The sequence below is a fragment of the Falco cherrug genome, chromosome 6 (assembly GCF_023634085.1).
Source record: "Falco cherrug isolate bFalChe1 chromosome 6, bFalChe1.pri, whole genome shotgun sequence".
Classification (NCBI taxonomy): Eukaryota; Metazoa; Chordata; class Aves; order Falconiformes; family Falconidae; genus Falco; species Falco cherrug.
In genome coordinates this window covers 71,685,572-71,709,526 of record NC_073702.1, presented here as the reverse complement: position 1 = coordinate 71,709,526, position 23,955 = coordinate 71,685,572, and the positions used below count along the sequence as shown (strand labels likewise).

At 42.3% G+C, this 23,955-nt stretch overlaps 1 protein-coding gene and 1 long non-coding RNA gene across 3 annotated transcripts in view; one reads left to right on the top strand and one right to left on the bottom strand.

Annotated features, from left to right (window-relative positions):
* Positions 1-629: 629 nt before the first annotated feature.
* On the bottom strand, positions 630-9,778 carry LOC114017047 (uncharacterized). The gene is made up of 4 exons (XR_008732998.1): positions 9,687-9,778; positions 7,355-7,753; positions 5,991-6,103; positions 630-1,377 (listed from the first exon to the last, which is right to left on the bottom strand). It is a non-coding gene; the product is annotated as an uncharacterized LOC114017047 (long non-coding RNA).
* Positions 9,589-23,955, top strand: part of MSRA (methionine sulfoxide reductase A) — a 293,463-nt gene continuing 279,096 nt past the window's right edge. The window contains exon 1 of one of the 2 annotated variants that reach the window (XM_055714952.1): positions 9,589-9,769. In XM_055714952.1, the coding sequence (XP_055570927.1) occupies positions 9,640-9,769 (130 nt within the window). In that variant the 5' untranslated portion in view covers positions 9,589-9,639. The remainder of the gene's footprint in view (positions 9,770-23,955) is intronic. The other variant, XM_055714951.1, reaches the window with a different exon arrangement.

Genomic DNA, 23,955 nt, shown 5'->3' with positions numbered 1-23,955 from the left:
GGACACTTCATTGTCCAAGAACGTTGCTGCTGAAAGTCATAGCCTTTGCTTAATCCATGTACATGGGTTGTAAATGATGTTCTGTCCACTCTGTCCTTAAGATGTATTGCTACCAAGTACCTAAACAGTTATGCCCAGTTCTGCAGCTATTCATATCCCACTTTTGCCTGTTCTACTCCTCTCCATCATCTGGTCTTATGATATACCCCTCTTCTGTGTTGCTTGCAACCGTCTCACACTCATTTTGGTACCTTAACACCATATAATTGTTGAAACACGCTCTTCTGTGGATCATCTGTACTTTAACCCTCTTCACACCACTGTTTCTAAACCAGTGTAGTAATTCTGCTCCACCACCATAAAAAGCTATATTCAATAAACAACACCTGCACCGGGCTCATTATGGCTTTGGGATACTCGGTCTCGTTTGGAATGTAAGTTCCTGGGAGCAGAAGAGGTGACGAAGTCCTGCTGATTTCTCTGGGACTAAAATATTTAGATACCAACAGAATTTCACTATCTAAGTATGTTTGATGATCTGGACCTGTGCCTTCCTGCACGTACTGCACAGCAATATACTGCATAGCAATTCTAATAAAGAATGGAACCAGAAGTCAGTACAGCCCATGGATGATAAAAAAGATAATTTAATAGGCAGTCAGATATATTTTACATATGCTGTTAATTTATTTTCTTCCAAACAGAATATTACCTGGCATTTAATTTCCCTCAAGAATCCAGATGCTGTCAGGAAATGTCCTGATATTTTTGTTTAAAACCGAGAAGCATTTCAGGTGTCTCTTAATCCATTTTATTATGATTTCTCCAATGAAACTATCTCGAATAGACAACCTTTCCATTTACATCAGCACCTAAGTGCATTTTGCCAAGCAATGACAGGCTGTGCTGCATATCTATCCCCAGAAGAGCTTTCTGTGTTGCAATTCAATAATCACTGTTATTGCTGGATGCCAGAGCAAAAATAAGATATCTGTGGTCAAAGCCCTACAAATTCCTCATCACCTTTAATGAAATACCAGTCTGTTGGGGTGTTTTTTTGGTTTGGTTTGGTTGGTTTTTTGGGTGGTTTGTTTTTTTTTTTTTTCCTCATAGGCTTTTCTGATGCATGGAGATGAGGAAACAGCTCACGTTTCATAAAGATCATCTTCCTGGAGCACACTAATTGCCTCGTTTGTAGGAACTGCCTGCTGCAGTGGAGGAAGGAGTCCACGAGAGGGCTCAGGGAAGCAGCCCGCATCCCTGGACCAGCATCCCCAGACCAGCATCCCTGGGAAGATGCTGGCCAGGGCGAAACAGGGCCTTGAGGGGAAGCTCATCTGTTCAATCATCTTCACCGCACTCCTTCAAACATCTCATCTAGTGCAAGCAAATAAACAAGCAGTCCAAACATCATCAGCTTTTATTACCAAGGATAGTATCAGACATGTATTTTTAATCTTTTGCCTGTGTATTTCTCACAAACTTTATTAATAACAGGGAATGTTGCTGAACGGTAATATACGATTGCACTTAGAGCTTATGAAGCTCCCTTTCGGTTTTATAGTACTGGCACAGCAGGCTCTGCTGAGCACCACATGGGCACATTTATAAAAAGCTTATTACAGCATATAGCACAAGAGTTTGTGGGTTTTTTTTTGTTTTGTTTTTTTTTTTTTTTTTTTTACTGGGAAACCAGCACTGTTAAATATGATTATTTCCTTTAGCAGGGCAGTGTAAACTACTCTGTCATTTGTTTTTATAAAGTCATCAGTGCCACAGCATACAAACCAGCGCTGGCTGACAAAGCCAAGGAATCTACTAGACACCGTGCAATGCATTTAAAACCACCGGCGGAGCATGTTTATGTTGCATAATTTTCCACCCCAAAATTCAATTGATTCCATTAGCTTTTGTTGTTGTTGTTGTGCAGTTTTGCCGTCAGATGAAAACAGAATCACAAAGAAAGCCACAACATTTCAGCCAAGTGTATACCTATGCATATAAGCAAAATAAGCTGCCAAAAATACGTCAGGTGGCATGTAATACTTTCCCCACTATCTAATCTATTACAAGTCAGCCTGCTAGGAAAAAAACACCCTTGCTTTATTTACAGAAGTGAGGTTTTAACAGATTTCAAAGATATTCTGTGTTATCTGCAGAATTTATTACAGGAGATTATAAAGGAAATCCAGTTATACACCATTTCATTGTACTTGCAAGCTAGATCACATCAGTACTTCCAGCAGATCAGTGGGCTGTGCAGTTGCCTTAGTGAAACGTTACCCCAAAGTACGCGGACGGTCCACATGTTATCACGCCTATTTCTTCACTATTGATAGCTTAAATAAATATACTTTAAAGTATACTTAATATAATTTAGCCACTTGTATGGATTCATGTGAACGGACTTAAGACTTTCACTGATTTGGAAGAACTTGCAAAAGACAAATATTTTAGCAAATATGAATTTGGGGTTCAGGAAGAAAAAAGATCTTTGTAAGGGAGGGAACAAATCTTGAGGACTCTGGGATCAGTAAGGAAAATCCATTGTGGGAAATGTAAACTACTAGTTATGATGGGGAATGTGAAGGCTATTGTGCTGAAAAGTCAGCTTATTTTGGAATGGCCAGTCAATGTTTAATATGAGTAACATTTTTATGGGGTTGAAATTTGTTTAAAATTCTGCAGTTTTTCCTAGGTAAATAAAGGAAACAATTACTGCCTAATTTCAGTTATCAAAAAATCTAGCTATCTGCTCAGAGCTACTCACTAGGGCACCTATTATGAGCTGAATAAAATAAACCTCTCTGGAGAACAATCCATCCTATCTGCTCCACTCTGTTTTAAGATGGGATGAATTATGTTCTGAAGACACTACTCTTCCTTTGTTTGCTACAGAAAAGATCTAGATGCCCAGCTTGGATGGTTGCCATATTTCTAAACAGCCAGAGTTAGGTGAGATTAGTCCCACCCAAAACTACTTCTCTCTGCCCTCACCTGTGCTGATTTGTTTCTAGATTCATAAAGTCCATCCTGCGAAACGAGAGTTTAGGATGATAAACCCACAGAAAGCCCAAAGTGAACTGTACAGAAAATATTTATTGAGAAATTTATTACCAAAATTACGGTTTTACCAAGCGAAGGGCTGTGTCACGATGGCTTCCAAGTTGTAAAATCTGTTAAAATTCCAGATTTTAGGCAGGGAAGAACGTTAATGACAATCTAACCTGATGGGTGCAGTGCCGGCTGCTCAGCATGCCCAGTAACGTGCCTTCTCATAAATTGGAATGTGGCCCACAATATTTCGTTCCACAGCGGGAAATATTGATTTAAAAAACCCAGGGCTGAGTCTCAGCTGCTGGTAACTTCTCTTAAGCCCAGGACATGTGTGGAGCTGTGAGGAGCCACGCCAGTGAAGGAGTTATCTGCAACTCTTGGGCTATGGCTACCTGGCTGCAAGGTGTTGATTCAGTTCTAGCAGGTGTTTGCAGATGCAGGACAGAAACTCCGCGGTGACAGGCAACCCTGCACAAAGCTGTTTGACAATGAAGGTCTTTGACTTTCTGTGTCTAGGTAGGATTTGTCTCAAGATTCAGAGACGTTTTAGGTATCTACAGATGCATGGGGCACCTAAACTCTGAAGACAGGCAAGGGGTTTCTGTTTGATAGTCATTGGAAACCGGAGTGAACGAGCTCCTAAACCAGCAATCGTTTCATAGAATCACAGAACGGTTTGGGTGGGAAGGGACCTTAAAGACCACCTAGTTCCACCCCCCGCCAGGGGCAGGGACCCCTCCCCCCAGCGCAGGCTGCCCCCAGCCCCGTCCAGCCTGGCCTTGAGCCCTGCCAGGGATGGGGCACCCACAGCTGCTCTGGGCAGCCTGGGCTAGCGCCTCGCCGCCCTCACAGGGAAGAATTTCTGCCTCATCTCTCATCTCCATCTCCCCTCTCTCATGTAAAGCCATTCCCCTGTGTCCTATTGCTAAGGGTCTTACTAAAAAGTCTGTCTGCCTTCTTTCTCAGCTGAACTGCTCTCCTCACGCTGTTGATGGCAGGACTTATTTCAGCTGCTCCCACATGGGTGCTGAAAGCCCTTTGAAATCCTCTACAGCATCAGAGTCATCTGTGTGGAGCTTGCAAATACGACACAAGGTGTTTGTGAGACCAGTGGCAACCTGGAGGAGCACCTAAATTACAGGTGATGGGCCCCAGGGAATCATAAATGGTGCTACACACTGCAAGTATTGCTTGAGTAACCTGGTCTAGTGGAGGGTGTCCCAGCCCATGGCAGGGGTGTTGGAACTAGATGATCTTGATAGAACAAGAGGGAACAGCCTCAGGTTGTGCTCGGGAGGTTTAGGTTGGTTATTAGGAAAAATTTCTTCACCAAAAGGGTTGTCCAGCACTGGGACAGGCTGCCCAGGGAGGTGGGGGAGTCACCGTCCCTGGAGGTGTTTAAAAGACATGTAGATGTGGTGCTTAGGGACATGGGTTAGTGGTGGGCTTGGCAGTGCTGGGTTAACAGTTGGACTTGGTGACCTTAATGGTTTTTTCCAACCTAAATGATTCTCTGATTCTATGATCTTTAAGGTCCCTTCCAACCCAGACCATTCCATGATTCTATGTGCAGGCAGTGAAGCCAAGCCCTGCACTGGCTATCTGTTCAGTGACTGTCATGACAGCTCAAACCCTGATTCACAAGATGGGCGGACACCAAAACACAGGTGCCTGCATCACCTTGGCCTCTGTGAACACCTGGAGACCAGTTATAAAGATGCACCTTGAAGATGCAGCAAAGGAAGGAGACAACCAAAAGGTTGTGAAAAGTGAGAAACTTGCATGCTGCATTAGCGTTTTTCACCCCGTTAATTGCTGCAACATAATAGAAAAATAAAGAAGAACCTGTGTGAAGAGGCTACTTGTATCCCGCATTCTTGCCTTCTCCCTGGTGCATATGGTAGACTCTATTCTATTAAATTGCCCATTGTTTTTGACATCCCTCTGTAAATCCCGAATCACTGCATTATTCTGAGGTACAGTGCTGATGGTTCTTCTACGTCAGTTCCATTTTTAGTATAATTTATGTAGCTTAATCTGTATCTAAATGCTCATCTAGATCCCAAATGGAAGGCGGATGAATGACTGATTAATCTTCCCGCCTCTCTAGAAACTGTCTCATGTAGATTGCTTTACTGTATTATCATCTTCGCTGTCCTTCTGGGGTAACAGATACAGCTGTTAATACAGGAATTCAGGTTTCTTGTTTCCAAAAAGAATTGTGGCACTCAAGTCTGCAGTTCCTTTGATTGAAAATCCTTAGAACTGGTTCATGTCTTTTTGCTAAAATTGGGGAACCAGCAGGTTTGTTCTGATGAAAATACATGCTTTTTCAGAGATCTCGTTACCTGACCAGTCACAAAATGTGATTGCAATGAGGCAATCATCGTAAGGTCAGTGTCTTTACAGTGATGTCATGTCGGCATCAGTCCTAAGCTCTGTTATTTGACATTTTTACCAATTATGGAGAAGAACATGGAAAATTATTTCCAACTGCTAGCAGCTGACCCAGAAACTGCAGGAGCAGCAGTGACAAAGACAGGGCATTGAAACAAGTCTGCACTAGTTGTTTAAATGGTGCCAGGGACTAGGCATAGAAAACAATTTTCTATATATCTGCCATAATCATCTAGATATTTCTATACACCGATAATAAATTGCTTAAGAGCCCTTGGGAGTCCCAGCAGTTTACCTCTGAGGCTGGAAGGTCTAATACTGCCCTTGGACAGATGAAGACAAACCTAAGCAGGAATCAAGAAACCACGTTAGATTGGCACTTGCTTTGGTCTGACCACTACCAGAATGCTGTATTCATTATTGATGTCTTCATCAAAGTGAAAAAAAATAAATAAAAATCATTGGAATGTCATTGGAAAAACATATGTCATTGGAAACCTGGAGAGGATACAGAGAAGTGCAATGACAATACTTACAAGAATTGGAAAACATACTTCACTTCCTAGAGTCCTGTTTATCTTGAGGGATGATCATAGTCTACAGCAGTAACTCTGGCTAACAAAAACTGGATAAAAGAAATCTCTTCATTCTAGGAAAGAAAAGCTAAGATGTAATGGATGGGAGCTGAAGCTAACCTAAAAAAATAAACGCATATTTTTAACAGTTATCAAGCACTGAATAATGCATTGAAGCCTGTGGAGGATCTTCTTTTACTGCATATTTTCAGAGGGAAAAAAAAAAAAAGAAAGAAGAGAGAGAGATTGCTTTTCCAGGAGATGCACACTGCAGCACAAACCTGCCTTCACAATCGGTGTACTACCAGGGAGATGGTTACACGGGGCTGTATTGGTTTCAAGATCCAGCAGATTTTGCTAGATGTGAAAACCACACCTATCCTAAAACGCAAAGACTAGCAAATTTAACTCTGAAGGAAAGGATTATGCACAGTATATGTCAGATCCTGTAAAAAATGGTGTAAATTTTGAGTAAGTTCCTGGGACTGGATGACTAGGCATTTCTGTAGCGCCCTGGCTGAAAAGACACAGGCCAGCCCACATCCCTTCTCTTCCTCTCTTGTACCTCTCCCTTTCCTTCTTCATGCTGGTTTCCCCAAGATTTTTAGCATACGTTGTAAAATTGCTGTGCTAAGAAGACTGTGATTATTACATGGGAACACGAACACTGTGTAGGCACCTTAAATCTGGGCTTTTTTCCCCGATATGCTTCTTAAATCAATCCATGTGTTGGTACATATAGTCTAAGTGTGAGGCATAGTACATTATAAATAAAAAAGTAATAATGTTCTGCTGCTTGCTTACACAGGTAAATTCGTATCAAGAACATTTTTTAAAGTTAGAATTTAATTTTCAGACTCGCACCCAGATATCAACCTGTGGAATGAGAGAAGGGGATAGTTCACGCATTCCTGAAATGTAAACAGGATTCATCTCATTTAAAAAGTATTCTGTTTCTGTGGAGCCAAGAAGCACTAAACACTTCTGAAAATTGGCAGGTTTTATTTGTTAAGTGGCATGATGGCTTATAACTATTTAATAGTTCGGATCCAGTTACGAAGCAGGAACACAGTGTGTGAAGGGCCATAAAGACACAGAATGAAAGATTGTTTCCTGCTCATAATAGCTGTAATCAAAATGCATCAGCAGCCCCACTGTCACTGCTCTAACCACTGTTTTGGAGTCCCAATGCCAATCCTTCCGTACCCTGCTCTGCTGTTACCAGCCTCACAAATGAAGCAGCTGAACACAATGGGTGACAAAGCAATTTTTCCTCTAAGAATTAATGTACTGGAAAGGACACCTATGATTTAAGGGATACTCACAATATAAATACACAGGGACAGCATGTATGGCACAGAGGATCACTGGGATCATTTGAGTGGAGACAACGCTGGCTTTTCAGCAGCTGGCATTTCGGAGCACATCAGGGCTCTGCAGCATCTCAGCCACTTCATCTGCGAGACTGAACAGCCAAACATTAGTCTGGTTTTCTGCCCTTCACCTCTGACTGACCCTGATTCATGCAAAGAGGACGGCAACGAAAATGTAGCCTTTCACAAAGAGGCAGCAAGGATGCTCATGGTAAAAGATCCAGGCTGGCATTCAGGCTCACCGGTAGATACATTAACTCTTAAGGGAAAATTACGTGGCTATCCATTGTGTCATGAACTGGTGCATTTTTCAGAAATGCATTCTTGGCAGACAGTGGAGCGAGTATAGATCTATATGGTGAAACAGAAGAAACGGGTCAATATAAAATCAGGGAATGTCATCACCTTCAGTGGCTCCTTACAAAGTAAGAAAGAGCTGGGAAACATCAGTACATGAGAGAACAGCTAATTAGGTGAACATGTTTTAAATTAAATTCACACTTTATTACTGAGAATTTCTGTTTCTTCCTAACTTGTACTTGTCAAAGTATCACAGTTATTTATTATATGTGTCTCTATATTCACTCATTCTTTATTTAATAAGATTTTCTTCAAGTTCTTGCAAGACTTTTTTGGAGGTCACTTGAGGTCCTCTCTGGTCCCGGTCTCAAATGGTATCAAAATTTGACAAAACTTGAAAAATAGACTGCAACATCGGAACTACTTATGCTCAAAGGGGATGCTGTTCACCTTTCAAACACAAGAACAGCAAATTTGAAAACAGGGATGGGACAGCTTGCCTCTTAGGTTCCCATCTGAATTTTTCATTTTAAAGAAAGCCTGACTCCTAAAACATGAACTAGAAGCATCTGGGTATTTTCAATATTGCCATAAATATCCAACTCCTTTAAAATATGAATTAAATAGTGTCTCTCAAGAGTATCATATCCGTGTAAAATCCAGCCTGATTATGAGCTGAATGGAACTGCATTCATCATACACCATTTTTTGAATGAATTACCTGGCCTTCCTCTCAAGACTAAGCATTAGTCTGTCGTTTTACCATCTTCTGTCCTATCCAGGCAACAATCTGACTTCTTCAAAACCCTCAGATGAATTTTGCATTGAGTTACTATCATGCCCTCTCTAGAACTTCTTTGCTTCTTCTTAGTTGTGCACTGCCTTTTCCTGTACTCAATGCAAGACCCCTGCCTAGTTCACAAACCCCCTTTGCAGGGTTTTGTACAGATTTCCCTTCTATTGACCACAACTATAAGCACGGAAGGAGCTTCAATTGCTTGGAAAACAAAACACCATTGTTTTGGCTTCTTTAAGTCTCCTCTGTTAAGAAATGTGGTGGTGTTACATGTTCAATATGCATTGTATTACCCCCACAGATAAGGTGGATATTTTCCACATGTACTTACACTCTGTTCACTTTCTGTTTCTGTATTTTTATTGCAAACATAGGTGCAGACACTGATCCCTGGAGATGCATGCCACTTAGAGCACCTCCGTACAAAAAGTACCATGCAAGACTGCCGTGATACAGTACACTGGCTAAACGTAATGTAGGGGAGCGCTACATATACCAACAAGAAGATTCTGGGGGAAAAAAATAGATTACTGTATAATAAAACGTATTATTGCATGAGGAGTCTGTGTAGCATCTCTTGCTGCGTGTGTGCAACCCTCCTGCCTTCAGCTGGGTGCGTGGCCAAGCCGGGCAGCGGATGGGCCATGCGTACGTACCCCAAGAGGGGCATGCATACAGAAACCCCTCGTGGGGCAGAGCCCACGCGAAAACCGGGGTGCCCCCGCGCAGGGGGTCCCCAGAGCACGGCGCACACCGGGGGTGCCTACGGCTCAGCCCGCACGGCCGGGGCCCAGCAGGCCGCGCGGAGGGAAAGGGCCACCTCGGGCAGGGCCCCGGTCACCCGCGGCCGCGGGACCCCCGGGGCCCGCCGAGCGCACCCGCCCGCGGCCACAGCGCGCCGGGGCACAGGCCGGTGGGTGCCACCTCCCCCACGCGACCCCCAGGCTGCTCTCCCCCGCCCCCGCAGGGCACACCGGCGGTGTGTGGGGGGCTGCCCTCTCCCTTCAGTGCCGCTCCGGGGCCGGGTGCCGGAGCCGCTCGGTAGGGGGCGGGTCTCGCGCCCTGCCACCGCCCCCCCCGTCCCACCGGGCAGCGCGCGCCGGGCCACCCCTCCCGCCCCAGCCGAGTCCCCTCAGGGGCGATGCCGGCAGCGCCGCGGCGCCTCCTCCGAGCGCTCTCCAGCTCCACCTTCCGGATGGGCGACTCGGGCTCCCGATTACCGCAGAAGGAAGAAGCGCTCCCCGGCAGGAGCCAGCACGTCCCGGTGGCAGGTAGGGGCGACCCCCGACCCGCTCCGCTACCCCCTCCCCCTCGCACCCCTCCGCCCGCGGGCCCGCTCCCGGCGGCGGCGGCGCGGGAGAGGCGGCGCCGCTCCTGTGGCGGGCCTACGCGCGTGCGCGCGGCCCCTTCCGGCGGGGCGGGCGCTGCCGTGAGGGAGCGGCGGGGGGGCCCGGCCGGCGGCGCGGGGGGGCCGGGGGGCCGCTTGCTGCGTGAGGTGCCCGTGCGGCGGTGGGCCCTGTGCGCCAGAACAGGCGTTAGTCTATGGCCGGAGCCCCCGGGAGCCCGGGCCTGCTTTGCTCTTGGCCGTAGATGAGTTTTGTGTCAGTTGTACTGAGGGCCCCGATGGGCCTCTTCAGAGTTGTAAACAGGCCGCCCGAGGCCTTACTTTTTTCTGTTAAATTATAATACATAAAAATAATACCGAAACATAGCATGCTTAGGTTCTGATCCTATGTTTGAAAAGCGCTTTTCAGTTCTCGGTGATTCTTCCAGTGATTCAACAGTGCTCTTTGTTTTAAGCAAAGGCATGCTGTCAGGTAAGCAAAGCAGCAACCTAGAATTATGCAATTTTGCCTCCTGTCAGCCCTCCCAGGAACTGAAAACACTGCAAGACTGTCATCACTGTTAGATAGGAATTACAGCAGCACCCAGGTGTTCCGACACACGTGATCGTTCTCCCATTGTACATGGTGTTTATTTATATCTGTCTTTGCTCCAGGCACCCAAGTTCCTTAAGAAAGTCTGTGAACTTCGGGGAAAAAAATATTTAAACACATAAAATGTGTAGGTGCTGGTGGGAGAATAATAACTGGATGATGGTGTGGGCCCAGTGAAAGAAGTGTTTGAGAGCATAGTAAAGTCTTACGTTGTATAGGAGTCTGGTAAAACACTGAAGGTAGGAAGAAGGTAGTGGTAAAATTAAAGGTAGCAGGAGGAATAGCATGTCTGATGTGGAGAAGATGGACTCAAAGGAGAGGTGCAGAGATGGGGTTAAAGTTGGTAGAGCAATGAACTCTAGAGATGATACCAGGAGTAGCACATTGTCTAGATTAAAGTGGCACCTTGGTGTTGCTTGTTGATAAAAGCCCAGGCAGAAGATATGCTAGGCCTGTTTTAGACCCAGTAGCTCCATAGATAGAATAATTTTGTGCTGCTGTAGAAAAAGCATCTTGATAAGGCCAAATATGAAATTCTTTGGCCATTTTTATTCTATGACTAAATGTGATATTATGTACTTAACAGCACAGGCCTCCAGTGAATTGCAAAAGTTAAAATAAGAGGTAAACTACATTCAGAAAAGAGGACAATTTAAATTTTAACGTTGTGTAATAGTTACTCAGTAACAATTCTTTTGTTTAAATTGCTTTTAGATTGCAGAATGAGTGGAGTGTTGCGTTGATTGGAAGGGTGCTCCGGTTCAGCCCCTGGGCCAATGCTGCGCTGCCTTCTAGTCAGAGAGTTTTCTCCTTGTGTCCAGCATTAACCTCTTAGTTCAGAGTCACTGGCTGCTGCCTTTTCCAATACTGTCTGGTGCTGTCGAGAAGGGTTTGGCCGAATTGTCATTCTCACTCCCCATTAAGCTGCTGTAAGACTGCCTCTTAGTTTACCCTTCACCCTCTGAAGCACGCCCAGCTTTTGCAAGCTCTGTAGGTTTGTGTGCTGAAGGCTGCTGACCAAATTGACCGTTGACCTTGGCATTTTATTAATGTCTTTTCAACTGTGACCCAAAACCGGACATGGTATTCCAGGGAAATTCATACCAGTACAGCATAGAGGAGAGGGTTTTTTACTTACTCTGCAGTCCACACTCCTTGTAATGCAGCCCAGTACGCAGTTTGCTCTGTTTGCTATGAGAGCACATTGCTGGCTCATATTTAACCTGGCATCCAGCATAATCACAGGTCCTTTCCAGCAGGTTTGAGATTATTTTGCACTGGTGCAGAATTTGCACTTCTCCTTGTTGACTTTCATGAAGTTTCTGTTGGTATAGACCTGAAATTTTTCAAGGTCTCATTGGACTAACCGTCTGCTGTTTGGCATGTCTGCTCTCACTCTCTGTTCAGCGTTACCTTCAAATTTGCTGAGCGTGTTTGCTGTCACATCATTCATGTTATTGTTTAAGATATTGAATGATATTGGCCCCAGCATCAGCCCTTGGGGTAACCTGCTACCTACTAGACATCAGAGATATTGATCGCTGCCTTTAGAGTGTGGTGGTCCTGCCAGTTTTTGATGTGTCTAGTGCCTAGTGGTCTGTTCTTCCAGCCAGTACTTTCTCAGCTTCCAAATGCAAATGCTATAAGAGATGGTGTCAGAAACCCTGCTACAGTCAACATGTATTACATCCACTGCTTTGCCCTCATCTGCATAACCAATCATTCCATTGTAAAAGGCAACCTGGCTGGTCGAGCATGATTTGCCTTTGGTAAATGTGTTGACTGTTCCGGATTACTTTCTTGTTCTGTTTGTGTTTGGAAATAGTTTCTAAGAGGACATACTCCATGATCTTTCCTGGGACTTAGCCAAGGCTGAGTATCCTGTAGCTTCTCAATCCTCTTGTTACTTTTGTGAAAAATGGCTATTACTGTAGCCCATATCTCATCATCAGAGATCTCCCCCAGTCACTGTGATTTTTCTAGATATTGTTGTATCTAGATCTGTCAGAGTGTTCTGATGGTCACAGCAGCAAGCTTGCCTCGCAGCTCTGGAAAATCTCCATGTGGCTTCTTGGATCTGAACACATTTAACTTCTTTAAGTAGTCATAACCCATTTTTCCTCATACTGTTTGCTGCTTTTCTTTCTGGCTGTACCAGTGCATGGAGAGGTTTTGGAGCAGTCTTTCTTTGTGACCACTCAGGCAAAAGAGACTTTGAGTACTTCATTCTTTTCTGTACTACTTCTAGGCTGTCTTCTGTATTCATCAATGCACCTAGATTTTCTCTGAGCTTCCTTTTGTTCCTGTCATTTTTGTGGAATTGTTTCTTAATGCCAGTTTTTGTTCCTAGTTAGTTTTAACTCCAACTTTGGCCTTTTATGATTTGTATCTAAATGCCTAGGCAATGCTTTTATATGCCTCCTTTGTTGCATCTTACTGTTTCTCCTTGTATGCTCTCTCCTTGTATTTCAGTCTATTAAGCAGCTCCCTGTATCTGTTGAAGTTCCCAGTTTTTCTGCATGGTATTTTGTTCCTTAGCTCTCTTGGAAAGTTTTTGTGAAAATTCAGACCACCCTGAAGGGTGCTTTCACCCTTTGACAGCCTCCCAAGGGCTTCTACTCAGCAATTCCCTAAATAAGCCAGAGTCTGAGCTCTGAAAGCCCCAAATGCTAAATCTGCTGTTTACCTTTCAAGCTTCTCTTTGGATCTTGAACTCCATCATCTTGTGGTCGGTGCAGCTCTCTGCCATCTGCTGCTGGAGTGCCAGTAGTTCTTCCCTGCTAATGAACAGCCAGTCAGCAACCAACCATTACCTCTCCTTGGTCCCTCAGGCACTTTTGGTATGAAACTGTCACTGCTGCAGCTTCCTGAATTGCTTGCACAATTTGATGTTACCCTCCCAGCAGACATCTGGGATCTGAAATCTCTCAGGGGGACCAGAGCCTGCAGTTGGGAGACTTCTGCTAGCTGTTTGTGGAAAGCCTCATTTGCTTATCTCCTCTTGATCGACTGCTCTGTAGCAGACTGCAGACCACACCATCTCCAGTGTTTCCCTTCGGATCTCTACTTGGAGAGTGTCAGCAGACATGACTCAGTTTCACACTGGAGCTCTGTGCTATCAAATAATTCATTTCAGTAGAGTGCAGCTCCCCATCCTATTCTTCTGTGCTAATTCTTTCTACGTACCCTGTTCCTGTCCATAACTGTGTAAGCTGTGTGTGCTGTGCCAAGTCTCTTGATTTTTGTCACATCGTATGTCTGTGACCACACTTGGACATCTGAGTCTTCTTTGTGAACCAAACTCTGCCTTAGTGTGCGAGGAAAACGTCTGTCAGACCTTTCTTTTAAGTGGTAATTAGCACTGATCGTAATCCAGTGACCTAATCCAGGTGTTGTGTCCATCCTGTTCATCTTCAATGGTGTTGAGGGCTGTTTCCAAGGTGAAGAGCTGCAGAACATTTAGCTTCTTGGCTGTGTGGTGTCTTTGAAGATCCTGTTGATCTCCTGCTTCTCATCCCTGATGTGATATAACGTGCTTGATTCTCGCAGCTCCTTCCCTTGTGCTGCAATGATGAGGTCTGCCAGAGCACAGCTCTTAAAGGTGAGGCTGCTGCCACTGCTGTGATCCCCATGGAGGAGCAGCAGGCTCTCCCCACAGCCTGGGATCTTGCCTGGGGGTTCTGGAAGGAGGTTGCTGAAGTACCAGAAGTGTTAGTGCTTTAGTCTGGGTCGCGACATTGTGTCCTGGAAGGCGTTTTCAGCAGCTGAGGGTTTTCTTTCATGAGCGGCGCTCCTGGCTCTCTGTGTGCCTCCTGCACATTGTGTTAATTGCATTGCACCTGCTTGTGCATCCTGGTCCCAATGCTCCAAGTTCCTGATGCTTTCTGGGTGCGAGGTGGGCATAAATGTGTGCTGCCCCTTGATGAGATTTGTTGTTTGGCAGGGAATCTTTTGTGGTGAGGGCTCTTGATCACCCTTCACAAACTTTGTGAGTACAGAGAGCGGCTCAGACTGCTTCCTCCTTTGCTGCAGTCCAGGAAAGAGGAAGAGACAGCTGAAAGACAACTTCATCTTGAAAGTTGCATTTAATCTAGCCTTGTGGAAAGCTAAACTGTGTTTCTGTTCCTTTCTAACTTGCTGACTGCGGGTTTATGCGAGAGTTGACCTTGTTTGTGTCACTTTTTTGTTTTATTGTAAGGTTATTACTAATTTAGAATCTGAGTCTAAGAAAATGATGCAGTTAAACCTTGTATCTTATACGGATCTCTCTGAAGTGACTGGAAGTAGTTGGTTTGTGGTGCAGAGGTTTCTGTTTGTAGAAGTTGGGTAAACGGGGATAAAATACTATGCTGTGAGTTGAAAACAACACAAACATAAGTAAGCTTCACTTACTGGTTTTGTAATCAAGTTGGATTTATCTGATCTTCAATATACTTCAGGATCAGGGAATTAGAGTTTGTTGTGCTGTTTTCTCTCCTTGCAGTACAGCTGCTGCATTAATTTTTGAAAATTATTTCTTTCATGTGATTTCTGTATAATGGTGCAATACGATGATGTGCTTTATAGTAAAATCACATATTATTTATTGCTTCTACCTTTCTAGTATAACTCTAGTTTTCAGAATTAATTTTGGTTACATTACTGCTGAAACATGGCTGTGTTTTACGAGTATGTGAGTATACATAGCTTATACTATTTAATTGACTGTTTTATTTTATGATAGTGGTAGGAGCACTAGTCAAGGAGCCCTAATAATGTAGAGGGAACCTCCTGTGTGAGACATTGTATAAAAATATATATATACACACACACACAAACTATTTTTTTCTGCTAGATAGCCTGAGATAGCAGTGTGTAGTAAATTAAAGGAATGTTTTGTCCCACTGGTCCTAATGAGTAGCGTTAGGAAATTACTTTCTATCTGTGGTCTCAACTGTGTTGGTAGAAGAGTTACTTACATTGTAACATACACATCTGTAGTGGGCTAACTTTTTTCAGGCAGTAAATGTACAGCTCATGGGTAGACAGTCTTATGGTTGTTGAAATATATTAAGCCTCTTAGCTTTGTGTTTATATATTATTAGAGCAATAATTACAAATGTGAAGGAGGTCATGATGAACTTCAGTCTGACCTTCCGTATACAAAAGAGCACATTTCCATGAATTAATTCTTGCTTGAATCAGTTCATGCTCTTTAAAGAAAACACTGATTAGAAGTGTCTTTGACAAAGGATCCATGGCAAAATTTCATAAATTGTCCCAGTGTTTCATAGCTCTCTCCATTAAAAAGGTGCATATTTTGAATCACTTTGTTTCAGCTTCCAACCATTGTGACTTGGTACAGTTTTCTTCATGAAGATGAAAGGCATGGTAATGTGTATTTTCTGGTTTTCATGAAATATGTTTAGATCATAATTAAATTGCTGGTTAGCCTATTTTTTAAAAAAATGAAGACTTCAGCCAGACATAAAGTGAGCAAAGTGAATTTTTATTGTCAGCAGAAGGCATGTTTTTAAATAATTTATTAATTTTTTATTCTTTTCCTCAAATTGTTGTCAATTACTTAAGGTCTCCTTTAAGTTTTGGCTATTGGAGGTAGACACCAGATTTTAGTAGTGATAGTGTCAACTGTGGTCTTGGTCCTACTCAATATTATCCTTTTTGTATATCGAAGTATAAGAAACATTTTGGGTTAAAATGTTTCACTGGGAGCTTTGTGTTTAAGTGGTCATCTGCTGCGTACCGAAGAGCTTTTCAAGTCATTAGTATAGTGTCTGATTCTATTTTAAACTTTATGAATTGATCTGCATTTGATTCCAAGCCCGTATATTTTACATTAAATTCATACAACAGTGAATTTCAGTTCTATGTGGAATTAGTACTTCAGCTTGACATACTGAACTCAAGAAATGAAACACTGTTTTTGCTAAGACATCTGGAGAAGAATGTGGCTGGTGAGCACAGGAAATTGGGGTTTTGGTAGGTTTCTAGTCTCACCGTCATTGTTTTATTATTATTGTCATCAGATGTAGCAGGAATGTTTCAGCTTCAGTTGCCTTGATACTGTTAAAACAAATAGGTGATCTTTGAGTGAAAGGGTGGCTCTGCCTAAATTCAGTTAAGCTGGGCCATGGTGCTCAGGGGGATCTGTCAATGTGTATAAATATCTGATGGCAAGGAGTGGAGGAGGTGGAGACCAACTCTTATCACTGGTGCCCTGTGGATGGACAAGAGGCAACAGGTACAAACTGAAATGCAGGAAATTCTATTTAACATAAGAAGAAAACTTTTTTTTTCTCTGAGACTGGTTGAACAGCGGAACAGGTTGCCCAGAGAACGTGTAGCTTCTCCATCCCTGGAGATAGCCCAAAGCCTGACAGGACACAGCAACCTGCTCTAGCTGGTCTGGCTCTGAGCTCAGCAGTTGGACTAAGTTATCTCCAGAAGTCCCTTCCAACTCCAGCTGTGCTGTGACTCTGTAAGTCCTTTTAGCTGTAGCTGTGGCAGTAGCAGCAGTGTCCATCTGTTCTAGGATACTCCCCGTAGTTATGGAATTCCCCCAGGATCTTGGTGATCCTCCTCTCTTGGGAGGCTGAAATGACATCCTAAGCAGATATGTCAAAATAACAAGTCCAAGCATACCTGGGATGATGGTACTTCTCTAAGTGACTGCAGGAGGCTGGAGCCAGACCCTTAGGTCTGCTTTCATTTTGGCTACGCTGCTTCTGCATTTCTGCTTGTATAACAATTCGACCTGCTGCTCAGCGGGCATACATCCAGTTCCATAGGATGCTCCAAGTCCAAGTGGTTAGAATCTACCTCTGAAATGTGTTTCAGTTTTCCCCAGGCTGAGTGGAGGGTGTCAGGTTTTTCATATGTTTCTAGAGGATGTACTGAAGTTTTATAACAGGGATCACTTGCTTTTCCTTCAGAGACGCACTTCTTGACACTAGATTTGCAGATTATGGGAACTGCTTTACTCTTCCTGTTCTGTCCCTTGCCTGCTGAAGTAGCATTTGATTTTCACATGATATAGACAGATGGGATTTTGCCCCAATTGACTGTATATACATGAAAAATAGTATACCTTATGTTCTTGCAGAGAGATTATTTCATAAGAGATTTTTTAAATGAGGTGATTTTAGGTATCGTGTCCCATTAGGACTTATTTATTTAATTTCTAATGTTTCATTTAGTTGGACATCTTTTAAAGCTTAATAGTTTCCAAACACAATGAACATTCATAAGCAGAAATAACCCTTTAAATTGTTTTGCTTCAATACCTGTTTATTTTAGTGGAATTTCTGTCCATGCTAATCTTTTTTTACTGTTCTTCAAACACTGAACAGAAATTATTGTGGTCAAACTAGTTGCCTGTGGTTTTGTACTTTGATTTGTCTCATTTGCTGCCCTTAGAGAAGGTGGATGGCTGGACTGCGTATGCTACCATGGGCACGTGGAAAGGTGCTATGGTTAAAAGACTGTAACTTTTCCTACACTTTTCGTGGCCCGGTACAAAGACTTCCTAGTGGAATTTGATCCATGTGGACATGGGATCATCCATCCAGTAATTTTATCAACCATTAGTGACTCTGTGTTGTTGTTGAAGTTTAAATTATGCTGACTTGTAGTGATACAGGGACATTGCACTGACAAAGCATACTGGGTATCACTGAGCTGTGATCATTGAATAACTTATTCTTAAATCGTCAGTACTTTCCTACCAAGGGCAAATGGCGAATTGAAAAATTGCTGAATGGGACAGCCTAATCCTTTGATACTTGTGGATTAGTATGTCATGGAAATCTCCATGGTTTTGTAGCCTCTTTGTACTGTGCAGATTTAGGGAAAAAAATCTGGTACCTTATGCTGCTCTGTGCCTAAATATATATGCAGTGTTAGGTTGAGAAGTTTTAAACAGATTTTCCCTGATATTCTGACAGTTTGCCAAATTGTGCAAGGCACGAGATTTTGCAATGGAATTGCAAACTAAAATGTAAGCTTAATGTTTTCTAAGCTTTTTTTTTCGGTAGGATGTAAGGAACAAAATGAAAAATATTAGTTAATTTTTTATTTTAATGGTTAAAAAACTTTGTTAGTCATGGGCAAATACAAAACTTTTTTTCAGACATGAATTCAGTATCACTACATTGTAGGTCTAAAATAGATTGAGTGAGATTATACCTTAGAACAAAGCCTACAAAGGAAATACACTTTCTCTTAAGATTTAGAAGGAATAGTGTCTTAAAGTTTTTCCACCACTTTATTTACCTGATACAGTGTTCTACATTATGAATTAACTAGTTTCCTGTTTTTACTGAAGTTTATATAGAATATGGACCAAAAAATGTGAGATCTGGCTTCCATTGAAGTACAGTTCAGGAACACGTTGAGTGACAATGTCATTCATATGTAGTCTAGTGTTTCTCAAATTTCAATTTGCCTCTCTAGAACAGAAGAGTTAGTTGCTTATTTCTTCATTCTAAGAGATGATCTTTGCCTCAAATACACTCCAGCCATCAATTTCAATAAATTATTAAATTTCATTACAATTTCATTTCACTGTGTATGCTGAGATTCAAATCATAAAGAATGTAGAGCAGCGTATGTTTCTTTGTGGAAGCACCTCACCCCCAGAATTTGTTTATTATTTGAAAGACAACTTCTGAAATTTGTGGTTACAACATCTTTACAGGTAGGTGTGAGATGAATTTGCTTGGAAATCCTGTCTGTAATAACATGCCATGGCTTTTTCTCTTTCTCTTCCTCCCCCCCCCAGTCTTGTCAGGTATTTGCATCTAAACACTAAACAGCTTATTTTCAAGCCAAGTGTACAACTGTAAATATTGTACTGTCAATGGAAAAACAGGAATTACTTTTTAACCACCCATTACATTTACATTTTGGAAGGTGTTGCAAAGGTTAAGTCAACCTAAGGGGATTTTTTGGGTTTTTGCGTGTGCTTTTTTCTCAGCTTTGGCAGCTGGAAAACAACAACAAAAAAAGGAAGTTAGCATGCACACATGATGCTTGATAGATTAGAGGCATACAGGAAATACAGAGAGCTGCACATCCAGCTGTAGATGCTGCTCCTGAGGTAACACCACCCCAACCAAAGAACTCTGCACTGCCTTATCACCCCTTAACTACATTGTAATAGAAAGGGCTATGTCATTCATCGCTTAGCGCTCTCCAAAGAAAAAAAAAAACCAAACCAAAACCAAAAACCCAACCCTAAAAAAAATGTCTTGTTTGAGTCCCAGGAGTTGCTGGTGGACTGCTTAGCATGCGGCTCACAGCTGGATGTGCGCGCTGGTGTGGAGCAGCTCTGCACAAAGCTGTACCCCCAGCACTGCGGCGAGGAGGAAGCTCTCCCCGGGGTTTCTCCTGGCAACAGCGCGGGTTGCTGGGAAACAGAATTACTTAAATGGGGAGAAACTTCACCCAACTGGCAGCCTCTTGAATGCAGATAAGCCTTGAAGGAGACTCCTCTTGCTGATACCATAATTTCCCTCTCCGAAATGAAAAATGAATCCAGAGGTTCTTTATTCAGAGGATTATGTGTGGATGCTGCTCTGAGGAATCATTCAAAGTTGTGTAATGAAAGAGGATAATTATTTCTAGTAAAAGGTAGTTGTGTGGTACACAGGACTCAATAGCTTCTCATTGCTGCTGTTTTGAAAAGCGGTGTAATGTCTGAATTTGCCAAATTTGTGTTGTTAAATAAACCTGTCAGTTATGAGAATTAAACACAAGGGCTATATTTAGACAGGTTATTTTTTTTTCACTAGAGGATATTTTATATTATTCTGTGTGAGTCCTGGGATACATTTGACTTATTTGACTAATTGTGACCATTTATCTTTAGTGCAATTATTGCATGAATGACATTGACTTGACATTTAGGTAATGTGTTTTTGACTCAGAAATAAGAAGTTTGAGAGGAACATCTCACTTTCTTCACTTGGTCTCCATGCAACTATTTAAAAGCCTTTTGTGCTTGGATGCTAAAGATCTGTGGTGCCAACTATGGCTTCACTTGTATCTAATTCGGATGAGCAAAGGTTCTTCTTTTTCAGTATTATATTTGGCTGAATTCATCGTAGTCGCAGTAGCACAAAGTTAGCATATACAAGGAAGACTAAATTGGTTTTAAGTGATGGGCCGTTGCAGCTGCTCACATATGTGTAGGCATTGCTAAAGTACCGTGTAGTAAGTCAGGTTTTGTCCTGGATTGCACATGTGCCTCTGTAATGCTCATTTGGTGAATGTGTATCACAGTAGAGGCATGGGATTAGGTTGCCCATTGCTCCTTCTCTTTCCACACCAATAGGAGAGTATGGGGGGAAACCCCCTTGTTTTGGCTTTACATTATACCAGGTACAGAGCTGGGATAGAGCACTGGAAGGGACTGTATGTATTATTGAGTTGCTGCTGCAAGTACCACTACAGCAATACTCAAGGGTTGTGCTTTTATAGGTAAAACAGGCACTTGCGTGTTTAATTCATCGAATAGTGAATGTCGGAATACACTTAAACCAGGAAAACATTGCCCCCTGAATGCCTCTTTCTTTCCGCTGGCTGCAAGGGGGGTGTCCAGTGACTCGCTCAGATAGAGGTGTCTGTATTATAACCAGATAAAGCGTGATGACATGAGCCCTGGCTTTGCTGTCTTAGGCAACTGTAGAATCACAGAATGGTTTGGGCTGGAAGGGACCTTAAAGATCATTTAGTTCCAACCCCCTGCCATGGGCAGGGACATACTAGACCAGGTTGTTCCAAGCCCTGTCTAACCTGGCCTTGAACACTTCCAGGGACGGGGCATCTCCCACCTCTCTGGGCAACCTGTGCCAGCAACTCACCACCATTAGTGTAAAAAATTTCTTCCTTATATCTAATCTGAATCTTGCTTCTTTTAGTTTAAACCCATTCCCTCTTATCCTGTTGCTACAGGCCCTACTAAAAAGTCTGTCCCCATCTTTCTTACAAGCCCTCTTTAAGTACTGAAAGGCTGCAATAAGGCCTTCTGTCCTCCAGGCTGAACAACTCTAACTCTCTCAGCCTCTCCTCATAGGAGAGGTGTCCTGTCCTCTGACCGTTTTTGTGGCCCTAACCAGGTAGTGCACAATCTCCCATGTGCCCGTTGGTTTGTAATTATTTTAATTATGTAGCTGTTTGACGTTGGTTTAATCATTGACACATCTGTCCCAGTCTTCCATTTGGAAAGGTTTTCCGGGAGTGAAGTGCTTTGACTACTTATAATGTTCTTTTAATTTTGACCCTATTGTTTATTGCTTTTCTTACCTCTTTTTGTGTCTACGTAGTCATTTAGCATCTCTCTGTTTTCTTGTATTTCTTTGATGAGAGTGGTCCCATGCTGCCTTCTCCTGTGTTCTGTTAAAGTGTAAAGCTGTTTTAATCTCTGTTGAGCAGAATAACCAGCTGGTCAGAAGAGGTGATTATCCTGCTGTATACCGCATTGGCGTGGCCTCACCTTGGGCACTGTGTGCAGTTCTGGGCCCCAGAATTTCAGGATGTGAAGGTCCTTGAATGTGTTCAGGGAGGGGCAACAAAGCTGGTGAAAGGGATGGAAGGAAAGTCCAGGAAGGACTTTCCAGGAAGGAAAGTGAGGAGTAGGTAAGGACTTTGAGTAAGTAAAGGAGACTGAGGGGCAACTTCATTGCTTTCTACTGCTTCCTGAGGAGGGGACCTGGAGAGGGAGGTGCTGATCTCTTCTTCCTTGTATCCAGTGACAGGATACGTGGAAAAGTTCGAAGCTGATCCAGGGGAGGTTTAGACTGGATGTTAGGAAGCATTTCTTTACCGAGAGGATGGTCAAACACTGGACAGAAGTGGTTGATGCCCCAAGCCTGTCAGTGTTAAAGAAGCATTTGGAAAATGCCCTTAACAACATGCTTTAACTTTTGCTCAGCCCTGAATTGCTCGGGCAGTTGGACTAGTTGATCAGTGTAGTTCCTTTCCAACTGAAACAGTCTATACTATTCTATTCTTCTCATAAAACAGGTTACTTTTCAAGAAAATATATCATCATCGTACTTTTCAGCACATTAGAGCTCTGTTATATATGGTATTCTTAAAGAAAAGGGTAACTGCTATGGAGGCTCATTCAAACTAGACATGATCATGATTTATATTATGGTTACATGGACAGATGAGCTCAGTGTAAGCCAGGTGTGGATTTATAGCATAATAACTACTCCAGGTAACTGCCTACATGGATGTCTTTGTTGTGCAGTGAACACAAAGTAATCTGTCTTTGTTTCATTGCAAGGTAAGCTATGTTACATTTACTCCAGGGTAGAAAAGTGCAGTTACCACAAAGAGATGTTCTAATATGATGAGAATTTTGTGTCAATAATTTTTTATCTTCTCTGTTTTTTCCTAGAGCTGCAGAACTGAAATTAATTGAGGGAATGTTATTTAATGACCTAGCCTTGCAGTTGATAATCCACGTAAAGCCTTGAAAATTTTTTCTTGCCCAAAGAGTTATTCTGATTGTCCTGAGTCAGAAGCTTTCTTTTCCTTTTTTTTTGTTTTTGACCCTTCATTGAATGCTGGTTCATGGATTCATTTCCCCCCCTTCTTTTCTTTGATTTTCTTGGTTAATGTTTGTATACAGTATTTTCAATAATAAAGAAAAGAATTTCCAAAGTCAGGTCATGCTAAATGAGACTTAAGCTATTCACACTTGTAACTGTAGAAGTGCAGCGTCTTTAGTTCCCTTGGAACCATCAGGAAGTACAATAGTAAAACTCATACTTTATAATTGGTTTGAAAGAAGATAAGTGCATTAGACCTTACATTAGGTTACCATCAGGCAGATTTAAGATTGTTTGAATGTTTTAGCTATTAACCTCCGTGTCTTAATTCTTTTGTGTTTCTTTGATGTGTGCTATTTACTTTGAATTTTTTCAGCTTAAAAAGTTTTGATGGTTTAATCAATGTCTTCCTGTCAAATTTATACCTTCAAATTAGAGTGGTGTGTGTTGCCTTAACTTCAGTTTTATGTAATTTTTATTACATTTATTTTTACTTTGCAACTGTTGAATTACTTGGCTTGTAATTTATTGTGTGATAGGTGTTGCTTTATCTTTACATGCTAATATTTTATTTCATTAAGTGTAGAATTTCAGTGGTATGGATACATTTGTATATTGCTCTTACTTTGTTACTTGCAAATTTTTATGATACACAAGAGACTTGCATTTACATTTCTGGTACAATTAAAATAATACACATAAATAAGTCCTTAGTTCCAATAAGATAAAACCCTGTGCAATATGTAATGATGTTTATTGCAGTTTCTTATGTATTGCTCATAGTAATTCCTGTTGCAGATATGCAAAGTTGGGGTTCGTTGTATTTCATCCACCTGGGTGAAGAGATCACTTTGCTCTTAGTTTTGAAGACAGGATCTTATTTTCTGTTGAGAAATGTGGCTAAGTAGATTATATCTATTTTTGCTGTAGTTTGGGCTTGATTTTTCAGGAGTTTGACTT